The sequence below is a fragment of the Ailuropoda melanoleuca genome, chromosome 1 (assembly GCF_002007445.2).
Source record: "Ailuropoda melanoleuca isolate Jingjing chromosome 1, ASM200744v2, whole genome shotgun sequence".
NCBI classification, from domain to species: Eukaryota; Metazoa; Chordata; class Mammalia; order Carnivora; family Ursidae; genus Ailuropoda; species Ailuropoda melanoleuca.
In genome coordinates, this window is record NC_048218.1 from 26,167,990 (window position 1) to 26,188,526 (window position 20,537).

General features: G+C 36.9%; 1 protein-coding gene across 4 annotated transcripts in view; it reads right to left on the reverse strand.

The window, feature by feature from the left end:
- USP25 (ubiquitin specific peptidase 25) overlaps window positions 1-20,531 on the reverse strand; it is a 148,173-nt gene extending 127,642 nt beyond the window's left edge. For 3 of the 4 annotated variants that reach the window (XM_019794355.2, XM_034656741.1, XM_034656730.1), the window contains exon 1: window positions 20,336-20,531. Coding sequence is in view for 2 of the 4 variants with exons in the window: in XM_034656741.1 (XP_034512632.1) it covers window positions 20,336-20,380 (45 nt within the window). In the remaining 2 variants the exon portion in view is untranslated. Of the gene's footprint in view, window positions 1-19,343; window positions 19,884-20,335 lie in introns of those variants that run through there. The other variant, XM_034656738.1, reaches the window with a different exon arrangement.
- Window positions 20,532-20,537: the final 6 nt, after the last annotated feature.

Genomic DNA, 20,537 nt, shown 5'->3' on the forward strand with positions numbered 1-20,537 from the left:
AGAGGAAAAAAATCCTAATTTGATAGAAAATGCCAAGGCATTCTTAAACTTCAGGATCATATTCACCAAAGCACTGCCAGGCACCATGTGGTATTTCAGTCATCTATCAATGAAAGGATCAATCATACCACTGCCTTTAAGGCACACAACCATACGTGTATACATCTTCTTTTGCAAATACCTTCTGGATCTATCTGATAACATTAAACTGCCCATGTTCATGTTATCTCTTCCCATAACAAGAAATCCCCAAACTTTCTAGACAGATAATTCCAAATACATAAATTTGTCCATCGTGGGGCTTGTGAGCCCCAAACCTGCCTCTGCCTCTAACCAGCTATATAAGCCAAAACAAAACAAAACAAAATGGACTTCAATACATTGAGGACACTGGTAAAAACCTTTCAACATGCACTAGGCTCTTCCAATAACCTATGGGAGCAGTTCTGTACTAGAACCACACTGATTTCAAAAGATACCATCTATTCCACATTCTCTTTATCCTTCTCTACCAACCCAAATTTACGTACCACTTGCCTTCTGTTAAGGTTGAAAGGTCTCCTGGAACTTAACCACAGATTATCATAATATACCATGGTTAATCACCAGACTCTAAGTCTCAAGAGAGCACAGACTATTTTGCTCATCAATGTGCTCCTCATAACTAGCACAGTGTCTGGCATGTGTAGGCACTCAGGAAATAGTGACTGAATAAATGACTATAGCAGAGTATGCAGAAATAAATTGGGAGTAGGTCAGATCATAGGCCCTGAACTCATCCACAGGAAAGAACATACTGATTACTGGAGATAAAAAGATGCACACATAAATCAGGCCCACTTACTAAACAAACTTTCCAGACCCTCTTACAGTCTATCTAGAACTCCACAGAAAGCTTCATTTCCTAGTTCTGGTCCTGTCAATCCTACCTGAACATGAGTATACAGTAAAATATTGTTAAAACTTTCAATTGCAAATAATCTAGACACTAACTCCATAATGGTTGGGTTATGCTGTATTTTCTAACATCACACAGTCAAGGCTTATCTCAATCTTTTTGGGTTAACAGCACTTCGGTATTAAAAAAAATTAATCATATACCTTTATGGGTGTATAAATCTGAAGGCATGCATTTTCATTCTATGCTATTTACATTTAGGCTTAAATATTCCAGAAATTCTGAACTTAGAAAAGACTTTTTCCCTATCATTTTATAGAATCCCAGGGCCACAAACAATCTTAAGCACTTGTGTAATAAAATTAAAATAAAAGATTTAAAAAAAGAGGAAGAAGAAAAGAAATGAGATAGGTAGCTAAGAGCAACCGATACAGTTGATTTTTTCCATCCTTCCTCACCTCAGTCCATATTCTTACCTGCCACCCCAACTCTTCAACCAATCTAACAGCTGCCTGATGTCCATGCCCCTAATAGAAGTCTCCCTCCTTATTAACTGACAGATAATAGAAATGCATCATAAACAGGAATTCTAAATGCATTTTTCGGCAAAAATACTGTACACAGTACTATAATCTAAGTTCATAGAGAGTTAAATACATTTCCAGGCCAAATAAGAACCCAACACCATGAAACATGACTTCTATGAGAACATGCATTCCAAAACCCCAACTATCCCAATCTTTTGGGATAGACAATGTTTTTAAATTAGAATGCCTATATTCTGGAAAACATGCGGGTAAACAAAAGCTTTGTGAATGAAATCTTTGAACTATAAGATCTGAAGTTTAAATAAAATATATATTCATGTTATCACTAGTTTCTCAAACTTTCATAATGAGCTTGCAGCCCAAAAATAAAACAATATTTTGTTTTATTAGTATAATACGCTCTACATAGAACTCTCAAACAAGAATACTATATAATTCCTCACAGCTATATGTGTCACAATTAATTCCTTTGTTAAAGCAAATATAGTTTTTGGTCATACTAATTACATACATAATACACCCTACTGACTATTAGGAACTCCAATCATCTAGACATAGTGCTAAGTTTAATAAAGCATATGCTCTAAACAACTTTCTTTCTCGGACCCATAAAGCTATTTGCAGAAATGTTCCAGTCTTCAGCACCTCGGCGAACATGTCCCCCATCCAGTGGGCCTTGATCACAACATCTACAGCAAGAACTGAAACTCAGTCTTGAGTGCAGACCTCTCCCAAATTTACTCCTTCCATTATTCTTAGAATTCTCTTTACATTTTTGTAGCCAATCATATGTTACTGGTCAATACTTCCTTGTATTAAACTTCCCCTATTCAAATTACTGTGTGATTTCTGTATCCTAATTGGACCCTTATTAATACAACTTCCTTAAAAGCAATTTTTATATTCTAACAATATATTAATGATGTAATTCTGTATTTCTAAGGGAATAAGTCTCAAAAACAATTAGGAAGGAAAAATTAACCATATATACTAAGTTCTAGCCTAGACCAACCATAGAGCATTTTTGTTTAACTGAGTACTTATTAAAAGTATGGAAGGCACTAGAGATTTCAATACATAAGTATGACTGACTAAATCATTGGCCATTGGTGACTGAACTCAATCGTCAGCCCTTCTCCTGGCCATTGGACTGGGGAGTGGGCTGAAAATTCTAACCCTCTAATCACAAGTGGCTGGTTTTCTGAGGTTGGTTTTAGAACCAACACCAGAAGCTGCCTAGTCTCCCAACCAGGAGTCAACTCATTAGCATATAAAAGACAGCAAATTCCAAGGATTCTAGAAACTCTGTGGCAGGAACCAGGGAAAAAGACTAAATATTTTTTTATTTACCATATCTAGCCACATGAAGCTACTGGTAGATAACAGAAGGCACCAAATTGTTCTGTTTGTTTTCCCTTGCTCATGGACTTCCCTGCCTAGAATACTATTAATTTATCTAGCAGTCTTCCTTTCATTTCAACCACTCCCTCCTTTTTTCTTTTTTTTTTTTTTAAGATTTTATTTATTTATTTGACAGAGAGAGAGACAGCCAGCGAGAGAGAGGGAACACAAGCAGGGGGAATGGGAGAGGAAGAAGCAGACTCCCAGCAGAGGAGCCTGATGCGGGGCTTGATCCCAGAATGCCGGGATCACGCCCTGAGCCCCTCAACCACTCCCTCCTTGACGAAGCCTTTCCTACTCTTCTTAGATCCTCTTCTTAGTCCTGCCAATACATCTTATAAATACTTCATTTAACTTCGAATATCATATATGCATTTCTGGCTCCCACCACCACCAAACTATAAGCTTTCTGTGTATTACTTACTTCTCAATCTGCTTAAAACAAAGAAAGAATAACTGAATGCATGGACATGATAATGAGATGACTGAATATCTAAACAAAATGTACAATACGCAACTGAAATTCTGAAACTAGAGTTTATGCAAGCGTGTAACATGCAATTAATTTTGAATATACAGACTCAGTGTAATGAACATATAGGAGTGAGAAAGTACATGATCTCTCAAAGACAGCTTACAAAGGAAGAGAGCAGAAAATCAAAGACTAAACCTTAGAAAATCCCCCCAGTTAACATGTACAAACACACTGTATTGTATTAGCTGCCAAATTTTACTGTACAACATAGCCCAAATGTGAACAGTTTATATACATGTACTGACAGTTCACTTAGCAAAAACTAACATACTCAGAGAAATCTTGCCCAATAGCTGGGCCTTATGCTGTCTTTTTACCCAATAATTCTCAACATTTTTGTGTTTGTCATATGCATTCAGACACTAAATATTTTTGGCAGCACACTTGAAAAGATTTAAAACCTTCACCATGAGAAAGTACAACAACCCCTAAGGCAGGTAGCAATAATTACAACACATTATTTCTCCAGTATATAATATTATCTCAAGGTGTCTGCAAAAGCAGTTCTCACACACACAGCAGTATCGCATCCTCTTGATTGTCCAGGCCCTAAGATATGTTCCGAAGGCAAAGTACTCATGGGTTCTAATAAACAATATTTATTGGGCACTAACTTAAAAGTAAGCTATAATTGTTACCTCTTATTCACAGGAAGTATATTCCACTCTATACTAAATCACACAGCCTGGTCAGTTCAACATTCTGCTTCAAAGATACTGCAGATAATTACATTTATTGAGCGTTAGCAAAAAAATAAAAATAAAAAGACAAAAATACTTTAAAGTGGGATCAAACATGGAGGTACATCTGTGAAGATTTTACAACAAAAAGGCGGAGAACACCACTCTGGGACAATGGCTATCAACTGACTAACAGGGTCACAAAAGTAATGTGGATGACAACGCAGTAAAACCTACTTCCAAAGTTTAAGAATAGTATCTTACAAGAATATCCTGATACACATCTATTAATTTCCTTGGTTGAAGTTGCAAGTGCTAGAGTTAGCTTCTGTAAAACACTCCCATCTGTCAAGTTATCTGTGTTAATCTAAATTTTACTAATTTTCTAGCTTTGCTTAATCTATTAGTTGGTTTTTGGTTTTAGTGCATAAGAGCCATACAATAGAACATAATAAATTTATGCCTAGTTATATTTATGCAAACTTCAGTAAAGCTATAATTAAAAAAAAAAAACTTTGAGAGTCCCTAAGACCTGTTTTCCTTTAAAAAAGGTCTCAAGTCAAGAATAAAAATCTTGTCATTAGGTGGATGGAGTATTAATGGGGAGAAAGACGAACTTTTCAATAAAGTTGCCGGTTTTCCAGAGGTGAATTTGGCCACCTACTCAAACCATGTGTAAAATGCAAATTCAAGCGGAATAAGCCTTAAATACTAGGGCAAAACAAGAAAAATGGCAGAGGGCAATAAAAGAGAGAATCTTTATAAAACAGGGTATGGGGGGGCGCCTGGGTGGCTTAGTTGGTTAAGCGTCTTCCTTTGGCTCAGATCATGATCTCAGGGTCTTGGGATCAAGCCCACATCCCTGCATCCAGCTCCCTGCTCAGCGGCAAGTCCGCTTCTCCCTCTTCCTCTCCCTCTTGATCTCTCTCACTCTCTCTCGCTCTCAAATAAAAAAAAAAACCTTTTAAAAAAGAAAAAAAATATGGAAGTTCAAGGAAACTAATTACATATGAGACCAAATTAAAATAAACTTTTGTTCATGAAAAGCACCATAAAGAGAATAAAAAGACCTCCTGAAAATGGGAAAAGATACTTGTAAAACACGAAAGTGGGGGGGGGAAAGTATTTAGACTACAACAGACTCCTTCAAATCGACAAAAAAAAAAAAAAAAAAAAAAGGTAAAACCAACCCAAAAGAAGAAACAAATGTGAATTCCACAGGGAAAAAAAAAAAAAACCTCAATGGTCCATAAACACAAAAAGGTAAATGAATAACTTATCAGCAATAGAACACTTCTGCTGTATAAATGAACTACAACACAAAGGTTCATTTATTTCATATGAACCTTGACTCTTACACCTCAGAGCACACACAAAAGTAAACTCTACATAGATCACAGACCTAAATGTAAATGCTAATAAAACATTTTAGAAGAAAACACAGGAAAAAAACTTTTATAAACTAAGATTCAAGAAAATTGGGTCAAAGCACTAACTGTGAAAGAAAAAAATGGGACAATTAACGTCAATGTTAAAATACTGAGCCTTCACAAAAACTGATAAGAAAATAAAAAAACAAGCTACATACATATTAAAAAATATATATATACATATAATGAAAGACACTTTCAGAATATATAAATTCCTACAACTCAAAGCAATATACAAATTATTTGTACATGACATAAAAATGATGAATAAGGAAAACATGGAGGCAGCTGGTTCCCAGTATTTCCCCACCACACCCCCTGCCTGACTCCAGACCCACCCACAGCCCCACTCCCTCTTCTCTACTGAGAGCCCCCTGAAATCCTAATGGAGGAGTAAGAGGAAGAACAAAGGTTCTGTTGGTAGCCCCCTGCCTTTGAACATTAAACCCAGAGAGAGCTCTATGAGCTCTACCAGCTCTTGCAGCAGTACACAGGATAGAAGGTCCCTGATCACCACAGGCATGGCCTACAATGCACAGAAGGCATTTGCTTCCATCAGAAAACTGTAAACCTTGAGAAAAATTTGGAAGAAACTCAAACACTTGGAGACTAAGAACCATCCTGCTCAAGAATGACTCGATAAACCAGGAAATCAAAAATCAATTTAAACAATTTATGGAGACCAACGAGAATGAAAACACAACATTCCAAAACCTATGGGATACTGCAAAGGCAGTCCTAAGGGGGAAATACATAGCCATCCAAGCCTCACTCAAAAGAATAGAAAAATCTAAAATGCAGTTTCTATATTCTCACCTCAAGAAACTGGAACAGCAACAGAGGGACAGGCCTAACCCACTGACAAGGAAGGAGTTGACCAAGATTAGAGCAGAAATCAATGAATTAGAGACCAGAACCACAGTAGAGCAGATCAACAGGACTAGAAGCTGGTTCTTTGAGAGAATCCATAAAATTGATAGACCACTGGCAAAACTTGTCCAAAAACAAAGAGAAAGGACTGAGATTATTAAAATTATGACTGAAAAGGGAGAGGTCACGACCAGCACCATTGAAATTGCAAGGATTATTAGAAACTTTTATCAACAGCTATATGCCAAAAAACTAAACAATCTGGAAGAGATGGAGGCCTTCCTGGAAACCTATAAACTACCAAGACTGAAACAGGAAGAAATAGATTTCTTAAATAGGCCAATTAACTATGAAGAAATTGAGTCAGTGATAAACAACCTTCCAAATAATAAAACTCCAGGCCCAGACGGTTTTCCTGGGGAATTCTACCAAACATTCAAAGAAGAAATAATACCTATTCTCCTAAAGCTATTTCAAAAAATAGAAACAGAAGGAAAGCTACCAAACTCATTCTATGAGGCTAATATTACCTTGATCCCCAAACCAGGCAAAGACCCCCTCAAAAAGGAGAATTACAGACCGATTTCTCTAATGAATATGGATGCCAAAATCCTCAACAAGATCCTTGCTAATAGAATCCAACAGTACATTAAAAGGATTATCCATCATGACCAAGTGGGATTCATACCTGGGATGCAAGCATGGTTCAACACTCGCAAATCAATCAATGTGATACATCATATCAACAAGAAAAGACTCAAGAACCATATGATCCTCTCAATTGATGCAGAAAAAGCATTTGACAAAATACAGCATCCTTTCCTGATTAAAACCCTTCAGAGTGTAGGAATAGAGGGTACATTTCTCAATCTCATAAAAGCCATCTATGAAAAGCCTACTGCAAGCATTATTCTCAATGGGGAAAAGCTGGAAGCCTTTCCCTTAAGATCAGGAACACGACAAGGATGCCCACTCTCGCCACTATTATTCAACATAGTACTAGAAGTCCTTGCAACAGCAATCAGAAGACAAAAAGGGATCAAAGGTATCCAAATCGGCAAAGAAGAAGTCAAACTGTCTCTCTTTGCAGATGACATGATACTCTATATGGAAAACCCAAAGGAATCCACTCCCAAACTATTAGAAGTTATAGAACAATTCAGTAAGGTGGCAGGATACAAAATCAATGCCCAGAAATCAGTTGCATTTCTATACACGAATAACGAGACTGAAGAAAGAGAAATTAGGGAATCCATCCCATTTACAATAACACCAAAAACCATACGTTACCTTGGAATTAACTTAACCAGAGACGTAAAGGACCTATATCCTAGAAACTATAGATCACTTTTGAAAGATATTGAGGAAGACATAAAAAGATGGAAAAATATTCCATGCTCATGGATTGGAAGAATTAACATAGTTAAAATGTCCATACTACCCAGAGCAATCTACACTTTCAATGCTATCCCGATCAAAATACCGAGGACATTTTTCAAAGAACTGGAACAAATAGTCCTTAAATTTGTATGGAAACAGAAAAGGCCCAGAATCTCCAAGGAACTGTTGAAAAGGAAAAACAAAGCTGGGGGCATCACAATGCCGGATTTCGAGCTGTACTACAAAGCTGTGATCACAAAGACAGCATGGTACTGGCACAAAAACAGACACATCGACCAATGGAACAGAATAGAGAACCCAGAAATGGACCCTCGGCTCTTTGGGCAACTAATCTTTGATAAAGCAGGAAAAAACATCCGGTGGAAAAAAGACAGTCTCTTCAATAAATGGTGCTGGGAAAATTGGACAGCTACATGCAAAAGAATGAAACTTGACCACTCTCTCACACCATACACAAAAATAAACTCCAAATGGATGAAAGACCTCAATGTGAGACAGGAATCCATCAAAATTCTAGAGGAGAACATAGGCAACAACTTCTATGACATCGGCCAGAGCAACCTTTTTCACGACACATCGCCAAAGGCAAGAGAAATAAAAGATAAAATGAACTTATGGGACTTTATCAGGATAAAGAGCTTCTGCACAGCCAAGGAAACAGTCAAAAAAACTAAGAGACAGCCCACGGAATGGGAGAATATATTTGCAAAGGACACCACAGATAAAGGACTGGTATCCAAGATCTACAAAGAACTTCTCAAACTCAATACACGAGAAACAAATAAACAAATCATAAAATGGGCAGAAGATATGAACAGACACTTTTCCAATGAAGACATACAAATGGCTAACAGACACATGAAAAAATGTTCAAAATCATTAGCCATCAGGGAAATTCAAATCAAAACCACACTGAGATACCACCTTACGCCAGTTAGAATGGCAAAGATAGACAAGGCAAGAAACAACAATTGTTGGAGAGGATGTGGAGAAAGGGGATCCCTCCTACATTGTTGGTGGGAATGCAAGTTGGTACAGCCACTCTGGAAAACAGTGTGGAGGTCCCTTAAAAAGTTAAAAATTGAACTACCCTATGACCCAGCCATTGCACTACTGGGTGTTTACCCCAAAGATACAGACGTAGTAAAGAGAAGGGCCATATGCACCCCAATGTTCATAGCTGCATTGTCCACAATAGCCAAATCATGGAAGGAGCCGAGATGCCCTTCAACAGATGACTGGATTAAGAAGCTGTGGTCCATATATACAATGGAATATTACTCAGCTATCAGAAAGAACGAATTCTCAACATTTGCTGCAACATGGACGGCACTGGAGGAGATAATGCTAAGTGAAATAAGTCAAGCAGAGAAAGACAATTATCATATGATTTCTCTCATCTATGGAACATAAGAACTAGGAGGATCGGTAGGGGAAGAAAGGGATAAAGAAAAGGGGGGTAATCAGAAGGGGGAATGAAACATGAGAGACTATGGACTATGAGAAACAAACTGAGGACTTCAGAGGGGAGGGGAGTGGGGGAACGGGATAGACTGGTGATGGGTGGTAAGGAGGGCACGTATTGCATGGTACACTAGGTGTTATACGCAACTAATGGAGTATCGAACTTTACATCGGAATCCGGGGATGTATTGTATGGTGACTAACATAATATAATAAAAAATCATTTGAAAAAAAAAAAGAAAAGAAAACTGTAAACCTTGAGGCTAAAGTTTGCCTGAGCCAACCTCCAACCTCAAGATGGCCAAGAGCAAGCCAATGGCAACACCAAATAGAATCAGTGTTCACAGAGAACTAGGACCGTACCTCCTCACACAGGACCCCATGTCCTGAGGGGGCTACTCTGGTTCCCACATCCCTAGAAATCCAGACTTCCTACCAAGAGTTGAACGTGGCCATCTCACATGCTGCCTTCATCTATCCAGCCAGAGCTGTAACATGCTCAGGTGCAAGGGTGCCCTTCCTCTGATGCCGCCAACAAGAATTGAAACACATACTGTCAGTTTTCTGTTAGGTCTGCAGTTTTATCACTGATCTGAAGTCCTGGTCCCACTGGGGAAGAAGCCCAGAAGTCAGTTCTGAGAATCCATATGGTATGACTAGAATAGGCACAAAGAGTATCCACTGACCCCAGGAGGCCTGTGCAGAGCTGCTTCTTCTAAAACATGTTTATGGTTTGTAATATTCATATAATGAAATATTACTCAGTATTAAAAAGAAATTACTAATACATGCAATAATGTGGCTCAACCTCAAAAGCATTTTGCTGAGAGAAAAATGTCAAATGCAAAAAAAAAAAAAAAGAATTTTAAGATTCCATTTATGTGAAGATCTAAGACTGCCAAAACTGGCCTGTAGTGATAGAAATCTGATCAATGCTTACCTGGAATAGGAGTGTGGAGAACCTAAATAGGGTAACACAAGGATATCTTTTGGAGTTGCCAAAATTTATCTAATTATATATTTTAAATGGGTGTTTTTATTTTATTTTTTGTAAACTATACCAAAGTAACATTAACTTGGAAAAGTCACGATAGCAGCTAGCGGGATGTGGAAGGAAGGGACCAGGGACCAGCAGAGTGAGGCACAAAGGAAATTTCCAGAATAAAGGGATGTTCTATTTTATGCCTAAGGTGGTACAAAGGGTAGTAATGTTATTACATTTTTTTAAGATATATATAAACTTTCATATGCTTTGGTTCACACACACACACACACACACACACACACACACAAACTTCCAGAAATGATTCATACACACACACACCCCAAAAAGGAGAAAAACAGGAAGACTGCAACCTTAGCATGTACAATTGTTTCCCAACTCCTTGATGTGTGAGTCAATTAACAGAAAGACTAAATGTGCCCTACAGAGGTTGGGAGTGCGGGGCAAGAGTCCCACTTATGCACCTAGAGCTTTGGGTTTCCATACAGAGGTCGGCCATGAAAGCCTGAGGCAGGAGGCATTTCCCTCACAATAGGAAAGCATATCAGTGAACTGATGGGGAGAAACAAGTGAAATAGAAGAAAGCCTATATGTTCAGAGACTGCTCCGCTGTTAAATTGGGGGTATTGTAATAATTCAACCCCTGGAGGAGCCCTGCATGTCAATTTACACAAATGCTGAAGTGTTCTCATAGGTAAGAATACTAATTAATTTCAACTAGTGGTCCTCAAACTCTAAGCACAGAAGAATCATTTGGGATTCCCATTAAGAATGCCCTAGTCCAACCCTTGGGCTTGAAACAATAAGTCTGGGGTGAGGCACAGAATTCTACAGTTTTAGCAAGCACTATAGGAAATGAATAGTCCACAAACCACACTATAAGAAACTCTGATCTAAACTTATATCCACAAGGTTAAAAAGACAAGGAAAATATTGCTGGACATTTTTAAATATTAAGACAAAGTAATTTTTAAAAAGCAGATAGACTGTGCTAAAACAGTTAACTGAAGGAAGAAAAGGGGAGAACTTTCAAAAATTACCCATCATATGTATAAAACAAGATATCCTGACAAGGAGAATAATCTTGAAAATTAGGACAAGTTTGCCAAAATAAACACAAGTGATCATTTTATAAGTTCAACTTTCACTTCATCTACTTAGCCACATTGCGTAGTGACATTCCAAAATGGCTTTCACAAGCCAAATTTGATCTTTCATACATTATATACATTAATGACGATTGTAAGCTATGATACCATACTCACCATGTCTGATTTTATAGGAGGCAGGATGACAGAGAAGTAAGTAACTGACAAACCAACTATCTCCTGACAAACCAACTATCTCCTGACAAACCAACTATCTCCTGACAAACCAACTATCTCCCAGGGGGCCTGGAGTGAAACTTTCACAAGTCACCAGGACTCAAAGGAAAAAGTACATGCACACATCAAAACTTAAAATACTACAATATTCTTTAGTTCTTTAGAAACAGAACTCTTTTTTTAACATGTAAGTTTATACAACTAATTCATGTAAAAACTCATTATGTACCAAAGTAGGGAACTTCCTTTAAAATCCGTAATAAGACAATATCCATTATCATTGCTTCTAAGCAACATTAAGAGGTCTTACCTAGTACAAAAAGAAAAAAATAAAATTACAGGCATAAAAATTAGAAATAAATAAGGGGCGCCTGGGTGGCACAGCGGTTAAGCGTCTGCCTTCGGCTCAGGGCGTGATCCCGGCGTTATGGGATCGAGCCCCACATCAGGCTCCTCCGCTGTGAGCCTGCTTCTTCCTCTCCCACTCCCCCTGCTTGTGTTCCCTCTCTCGCTGGCTGTCTCTACCTCTGTCGAATAAATAAATAAAATCTTTAAAAAAAAAAAAAGAAAAGAAATAAATAAAACTGTCATAATTTACTCATGATATCTTTTACACAGAAAATCCAAAATCATCTCTGGAAAAGTATTAAAATAGAAAAGTTTAGCAAGATGGCTAGATACAATACCAACATACAAAAGCCAGTTGTATGTGTGCACACCAGTAACAAATAACAAATATTTTAAAGCACCATATAATTATTATCAGAAATTACCAACTATTTAGAATAAATGATGTACAGAAATTCTACAGTTAAAATTCTAAACTGAAGAGATATTAAAGAAGACCTAAATAAAAGAAGTATACTCTGTTCGAGGATAGAAAGACTCAATACCATAAATATGTTAATGATCCCAAACTGGTCTATACAACCACTTGAATTAATAAAAATCTCAAACAAGCGTTTTTCAGAGGGCTTGGTAAGATTATTCTAATATTTCTAAGGAAAATAAAGTTTCATGACACTTTGGAAGAAGAAAAGCAAACTTACTTTTCCAGTACTAGAGATTATTATGAAGCTACCACAATGAAGACAGGATGGTACTCACAAATGAATGATGAAACAAAAGACAGTGCAAGGGAAAAAAGAGCACCATGGAAAGCTTTTGTATATGATAAAAATGCATGTCAGTTCAGTGGGGGAGAGCATTAACTTTTCAATGAGGTAAAACTAACAACACCAAAACAAGAAATCGTATATAATAAAAATTAAATTGGATCCCCACCTCACACCTGCTACAAAAAGCAACCGAAGATGGAATAAGGTCTAAATGTTGCAAACATAATTTTAAAACTCTCAGTAGAAAAGACAGGTGAATATCTTTTAGCTACGAAGGTAGAGAAAAGTTTCTAAAGTTAAAACAATGAAAATTAGGGGCGCCTGGGTGGCACAGCGGTTAAGCGTCTGCCTTCAGCTCAGGGCGTGATCCCGGCGTTATGGGATCGAGCCCCACATCAGGCTCCTCCGCTATGAGCCTGCTTCTTCCTCTCCCACTCCCCCCTGCTTGTGTTCCCTCTCTCGCTGGCTGTCTCTCTCTGTCAAATTAATAAATAAAATCTTGAAAAAAAAAAAAAAAAAAACAATGAAAATTAAATTTATACACCTTCAAGAACTGATAGAGCTGCAATAAAAAGGAAATCAAAGGGAGGATAAACACAGGATTTTAGATTATTATAATCTCAAATGAATACAGAGGGATGGAAATTAAAAGGAGACTATTTGGTTAGATATAGGTTACTTTCAAAGTTATAGCTTTTGTTTTAAGTAGGATTCATGTGTTTGTTATTAAAAAGTAAAAATTCATGAGTATTAAAAATTAATAAGCATTTTATAAATAAATGAAAACATATTTGCATGGAAACTGAACATAACCAATATTTATGATTAATCTAATTCTGCTTATTTCACAACTAAAATGCAGATTGCTAAAACAAACCCTCAAAAAAGTATATGACCACCCATGGAAGTAGTACATTTAGAACTGGCATTACAAAAATAATAATTTGTACAATCAAACTAAAAATTTATCTCAACATGTAGGACAAAAAAGGAGAGAAAAATTATAAAATAAAATTTGTAGCAAGTCAGAGATGAATGCTATTTAATATTCAAATAATGTCACTATAGAAGGAGGGCAGGTGAGAAGGAATAGAGTAGTAACAATAATTTTAAAATATGTATCTTTTTCCTGAGAACAACGTGAAAGTTTTCAGACCAAAAATCCTAGGCAGAACTGTTAGGAAGATACACACACACAGGGGCCCCTGGGTGGCTCAGTCAGTTAAGCGTCTGCTTTGGGCTCAGGTCCTGATCCCAGGGTCCTGCGATTGAGCCCCACATTGGCTCCCTGCTCTGCAGGGGGACTGCTTCTCCCTCTTGCTCTGCCTGCCGCACCCCCTTTGTACTCTCTCTCTCTCTGTTAAATAAATAAAATTTTTAAATTAAAAAGAAGAAGAAGAAGAAGAAGATACACAAACACACACAATTTCTGGATTCTAAAACCAAAGAGGAAATCTTACAAGCTTACACAAAGAGTTAACAACTTATCTACAAAAAAGAAGTAGAGTAACATCAAACAATATTAAATTTTCCAGAAAAACATAAAATTAAATACCTAATTTTTAAAAACCAATTGGCTACTAATGTGCCTATAATGCAAGTAATATTTTTGATGTAAGGTGTATCTTAAGAAATTTAAAATGCCATCATTTAGAATACAATTCCATATTAACCCAACAAAATCAGGAATGTTGTAAATAAAAATATGCTAAAAAGCCTTTCTTATTGGGGACAGATGGAAAGAGAGAAAAACTATTCTGACACTATCAGAAAAATATAGGTTTAGATATATATTTGTTTAAAATTTAAAAAGGAGAAAGGAGAAAGAGATTTACTAATCATAGAAAATATAAAGAGGCAAGGGTGGGGGAGGTGATACGTGAAAACTCCATCAATCCATCAAAAGTGAGTGGGCAAAACAAAACTAATAAATAGAAACTCAGATGACAAAAGAATTTTTATCAGTTACCACCACATACATAAATGATGAAATCCTACTAAAAGACTAGCAAAAGTACCCAAGTTTAGAGTAGATCCATTAGAAATAAAAGAATTTAATGAAACCACATTAAAATTAAATCAACATCTCTCAGAATTTAAGAAGAGAAAAAAACATGAAATATTCAAATCACACTGTAAGTGTTCATTTAATACATATAGAACTCTAACTTTCAAATACACATCTTTTTCATATGCTCATTAAAACCTCACAGTCATAAGAAAATCTTAATTCCTAAAACTGTTACAAATCATGTTTTTTAAACAGGACATTGAAACTAAAAGGCAACAATTTAAAAAATACAACATCTTAGGTAGTATACCAGAAAAAAAAAAAATCTTTTAAACAATGAAAGAAAAATGAAGTCAAATCCCAAACAAAATCAGATGAAAACCTACAGCCCAAAATGCTTGTTACTAATACACGACAGGAAACTCACTAAATGTTGAATTCACATATAAAAAGAGCAAAAATAACTACCCCCCAAAAAGTAGAAAGGTGGAAATATTAAACACAAAAGCAAAAATTAATAAATTAGAAGATAAACAGAACTTATAAAGGAAACACAGGACTGGATTTTAGAAAGATGAGTAAAATAGATCAACATCTGGCAAACATTACTGAGAACAAAACAAAACAATCAGGAATAAGAATGGAATCTATCTACATAGACAGATTTAACAGAAAACATCGGACCAATACATATATACATACATACACACACATCTAAATGAAATCAAATCTAAATTTTAAAACTGACTCCAGAAGAGGCAGAATACCTAAAAGTCAATTATCAAAATGTGGAAAGCTTACCTAAAACTTGCTCTAGATAAATGGTCAGCCTACTATAGTCATATCCACCAAATCTTCAAAGTAATAAGTACTGAAGTCAAACAATAAAACATGGCTAAATACCACCAATTTTGAATGATTTAACCTAATCTGACACTAAACAATTCCCAAAGCAAAGGAAAACCTAAAAAGCTTTTTAATGATTTTATGAGCTAACCTTCCCTTGATAGCCCGCATGCACAAAATCATACTTTGTAACCAATCTCATTTAAGAATACAGATACTAAATTCCAGATTAAAATTTAGCATATTGAATCTGGAGGCTTCATGACTAAATGAGAGTTTACCAGACAGCAATATAGTATAATGGTTAAGAGCCCATGAGTCTCAAGACCCTGAGTTTAAATTCCGCCCCCAACACATTCCAGCAATGAAATGTTCCTTTAGTTCTTCTCTAATACTGCTTCCTCAACCACAACATGCAGGGGAAAAAAAAAATGCTCACCTAATAATAATGTGTTTGGGAAGATTAAATGAATAAAAAGTTTTTAAAAATCTAAGCACAATTCCTTAACATAGGTATATGTAACATATTCCATATATATTATCTATTACAATTTTTGTGTTTATTTTTTGACAAATTATCACATCAGTAATTGAAAAAGGAAAAAGGCATTTAAGAACTAACATAATATAATAAAGTATATTATAAAAAAAAGAATTACCATCTAAATCTGATTTCAAAACATTTCAAAACATTAAGACTATAAGGAAATCTCCATATCATAATGAAACAATACACAACAGAAACTAACACTAATCCTAGCAGTATTCTGTAATCTTAGCTAAAGCAATAAAAAAATGAAAAAAGTATGAGTATTAACAAGGAATAAATCAGAGTGATAATTACTTGCAAATGACATAAACTATATACACAAAATATCAAAGAAAATCAACAGAATATTTATTAAAACTGATGGGACTTCATTAAGGCAGCTGGACACAATGTTAGTACACAAATCAAAATTAGGTGAGAAAGAGAAGGAATAAGCAAACAAGCAGCTGGAGCCCCTGTCTCTTTGCCCAAACCAAGTCTTATGCTAATAACAACATAATCAACTATTTAGTACTAAGGAATATCCCTTTTATGCAATGTTTACAGTGATTTACATAACGTTCACTGTCCTTTGAAATGCTATATTGTATTTTTACAACTTTAAATGATACCTAAATTAGAAAATACTACATAATTTAACTAAAAAATTTACCCTGGATCCAGCTTGAATTGTTTTCCAAGTTTTGCTTTAATTCTTAAATTGGCTGATCTGTGACATCCATCCCACCTGACCCCCCCACTGTAATTAAGTGAAAGTTGATCGCTGATCCATAAAATTGCTTCTGCTTCATCCTCTAGTATTTCTTTTTTGTGCCCCCTGTCCAGAAATAAATGCGTGCTTAGCTACACTAAACCCTCAGATCTAAAAGAGTTGCTCGTGTCTAATCATACTAACTTTAAGGCTTTAAGGGAAGATTCAGAGGCAATTAATGACTTGCCCAAGGTCATAGAATGGTGATTTAGACCCAAACCACACCCTACAGTCTTTTCACTACACAGCCTATATTCCAACAGTAGTCCAGTTTCTCAATAATTAAATCTTGAGATTCAGTTAGGAAACTAAAATAATTACTGCACTTACATTCCTTTTAGAAAACATTCGCTCATTATTTTACTCATCAAATATTTACTGAAACCTACTATGTGCAAGAAACCATTCTAAGTCCTAGGATGAAACAAAATAGGCAAAATACTGCCTTTATGAATCTTGGACGCATTTAATGTAAACAGTACCCAGCTCATTTCCCTCTATAAATCAATTTGGTCCCTATGAACAAGCCTTCTATTGCTGCCCTAAAGAATCCTCATTTGGGACCTGAAGCTATGTATGTATCCAATTTTTGAGATCTAAGGATGCTACACTTAGGTAAAATATCAAGCACAAATGTTGAAGATAACTGTTCAAGACCAAAATTATGAACAGGATTTAACCAACTCTACCTAATCTGGATAGCCTAAACCTCAGAAAAGGACCTTTCTGCAGTTTTACTACATCTCATAACACCCTGCCATGGCCAAACTTCAGTAATCAAGCAAAGAACACATCAGAGGAAAAGACTGCCAGCCCCTTACCTTATACTATGACAAGCTACTTTGCAGGTGAACAAAAGACCTATGAAAACTTTGTGTTGTGCAGCTTTAAGAAAAAAAAAAAAATATATATATATATATATCTAATCATACTTCTGGAAGAAAGAAAAATAGAATCTTGAAAATATAGGAAACTATTCAAACACTAGAATAGAACTACATACAACTAATACACATGTGCATTCACATACATAACTTTTTTAAGGAGAGCAGAAAATAGACTAAAATTTTGGTTATGCAATATGCACTAGACACTTCTTGTTTTCCTGATAATTCATAAAGTTTCTAAGTGAAAACAAAGAGTTTCACTTTTGTTTCTTCCGAAGTATGAAGTTCACTTCCTAGTTACTAGCTTGTAGTCCCCTTCCTAGTTACTAATTTGGTGAATTTAAATCTATCAATTTATTTGTAGTGGATGGTTTAAAGTACTTACACCTATATAAATATTTTTAAATAGTTCTAATATGAGTAACAAAGTACTAGTATATTAATGCAAAAAGCAAACAAACACAATGTTTCTTTTCAAAAAACCCATAAATACCATTATGGAAGTATAAAAATAAATGCATGATATTGCTTTAAAAAAATTCCCCAGTATCTCTAAAATGATCTGACACACACACTAACAATAGCATCATATTGGTAATATTTTGGATTAACAACTACTCCCTTTATGTAAGGAGGGTGCTCATTAAACTAGGAAACTGGATTTGATGGCCAAGATCATTTTCAGTAATTTGATTCTACACCTTACAATTTTATGCATAAACCTCTGAACCAGGCAGATCTGCATTATCTGATCCTACGCTAAAAAAGTACTTCAGTCAAGGGGCGCCTGGGTGGCACAGCAGTTCAGCGTCTGCCTTCGGCTCAGGACGTGATCCCAGTGTGCTGGGATCGAGCCCCACATCAGGCTCTTCTGCTATGAGCCTGCTTCTTCCTCTCCCACTCCCCCCGCTTGTGTTCCCTCTCTCGCTGGCTGTCTCTATCTCTGTCGAATAAATAAATAAAATCTTTAAAAAAAAAAAAGTACTTCAGTCAAAATCAACTAAAAAAAAATGCAAACTTCTTGCCATTGTTCAAACTTAAAAGATGTGAAAAAAAGGAGCCACATTTCCCACTTTCAAACAATCAGGCTTTAATATTCAACATTGAAGAGAACTATAAACAAAAATGATACCAAACCTATTAAATACTGCTTAGCATACATATAAACACAAGATCCTGCTCTAGGTATTAACACTTTATCACATACTTAACATCAAAAACTAAAGTTTAAGGTATTCAAAATAGAATAAGGGGATTAGGAGATAAACTGTTCTAAACTCCCATTATTAAATCTAGAATTATTTCACTGTAAATAAATTGCAGTCTGCAACAATCTTCTGAATTTACCGGTAACGGTTAACTAACTTACACAAGAGTTCCAAAGACAACTTTCTCAAAGTGCCTAAAATAACAATGCACTATCCTTGCTTTCCAAAATTCCTGAGCATCTTCAATTACCTCAAGTACTATCATAGAATTCTAAAAATAATCTCAAAGCAAAAACTTAGCAAACAGTGAGTGTATAGACAGTCCACTTTAGGACAGCAGGCCTTATTCTGAAATCAAGCACAGGTAGGATACAAACTACGCCAAAATTACAACAGGGTGGGGCATTCATTACTCACCCAGATAAACCAAACACAGCTTTGACAGCTGCTCACAGTAAACCCTAGTTACCCCCCAAATTCCAAGACGACTAAAGCAATGTTTTCCTTTTAACCAAAATGCTTTCCACAAAATGACCCCCCCCCAAAAAAAAAGTCATAGCCAACAACTCTTCAGGATATGGTGCAAGCCGTGATAGTGCACTTGAGATTCTGAAAACAGAATCTCCAAAAAAAGGAACATCTCTCACCACTCACTCTAAAAGACCTGAAGCTTCACATTCACAGATTTTATTTTTTTACTTAAGTGAGTGACCATTTGAATATGTGACTGAGGCTAGAGTACAGGGTGAAGGATGGAATAAGGTCAAACTTAGGGGACAAAAGATTCCTGGAATAAACATGGCCAGAAAGGTTTCCTTTCTTAGGGACAGTTTCTATACTCAGAAAGAAAACAGAAAAAGGAAAAAGAAAAACCAAATTCTCTACTTCTACAAAAGTCCACCTGGTAAATGTACCTGCCCCGCCAAGAGGGCAATTAAATTCTAGTGGCGACCCCTTTTGCAAAATAGCAGGCCTGGAATGTTCCCACCTTCGAAATACAAATTGTGTGCAGAAAGGATGACAACTGGCTATTTTCAAAAAAAAAAAAAAAAAGTGGGGGGGAGGAAGTGAATAAAGTTTAATTCAGAAGCCCTATAAAGGAGTGTAGGAATGTGAGGGTCGCTCTCAATACACAGCCGGCACTGTCTGCTACAGGAAAACAATCGGCAAGAAGGAAGTGGATTGAAACCCACTAACTACACCCCACTTCCCACACGCAGCCTCGCACTGGGCGCGACGCCCCCAAAGGCGACGGGCTGGGGCGGCGGGCGGCGGGGGAGCAAGCCCGGGGCAGCCGAGGCCCGAGGGGTGGAGGGGAAGGCCGGGGAGGTCCCGGCCGAGGCGGGTGAGAACAGCACGTCGGAAGGAGGTGCGGGGCCCGGTCGCGCCGGCTCCCGGGCTCGCCTCACCTTCTGCGCTGCGCTCTGCTGCAGCACATTCTGCTCCACGGTCATGGCCCCCGCGGCGCCAGCGGCGACACAGGCGGCGGTGTGCGGCTCCTCGCGCCTCCGCCGGCCTTGGCAGCCGCGCTCTGCCGAGCTCCAGGGAGCGGCGCGAACCGCCGGGGAGTACAGCGCCCCCGCCAGCCAGGCGCGAAGGCGACGGCGGCCG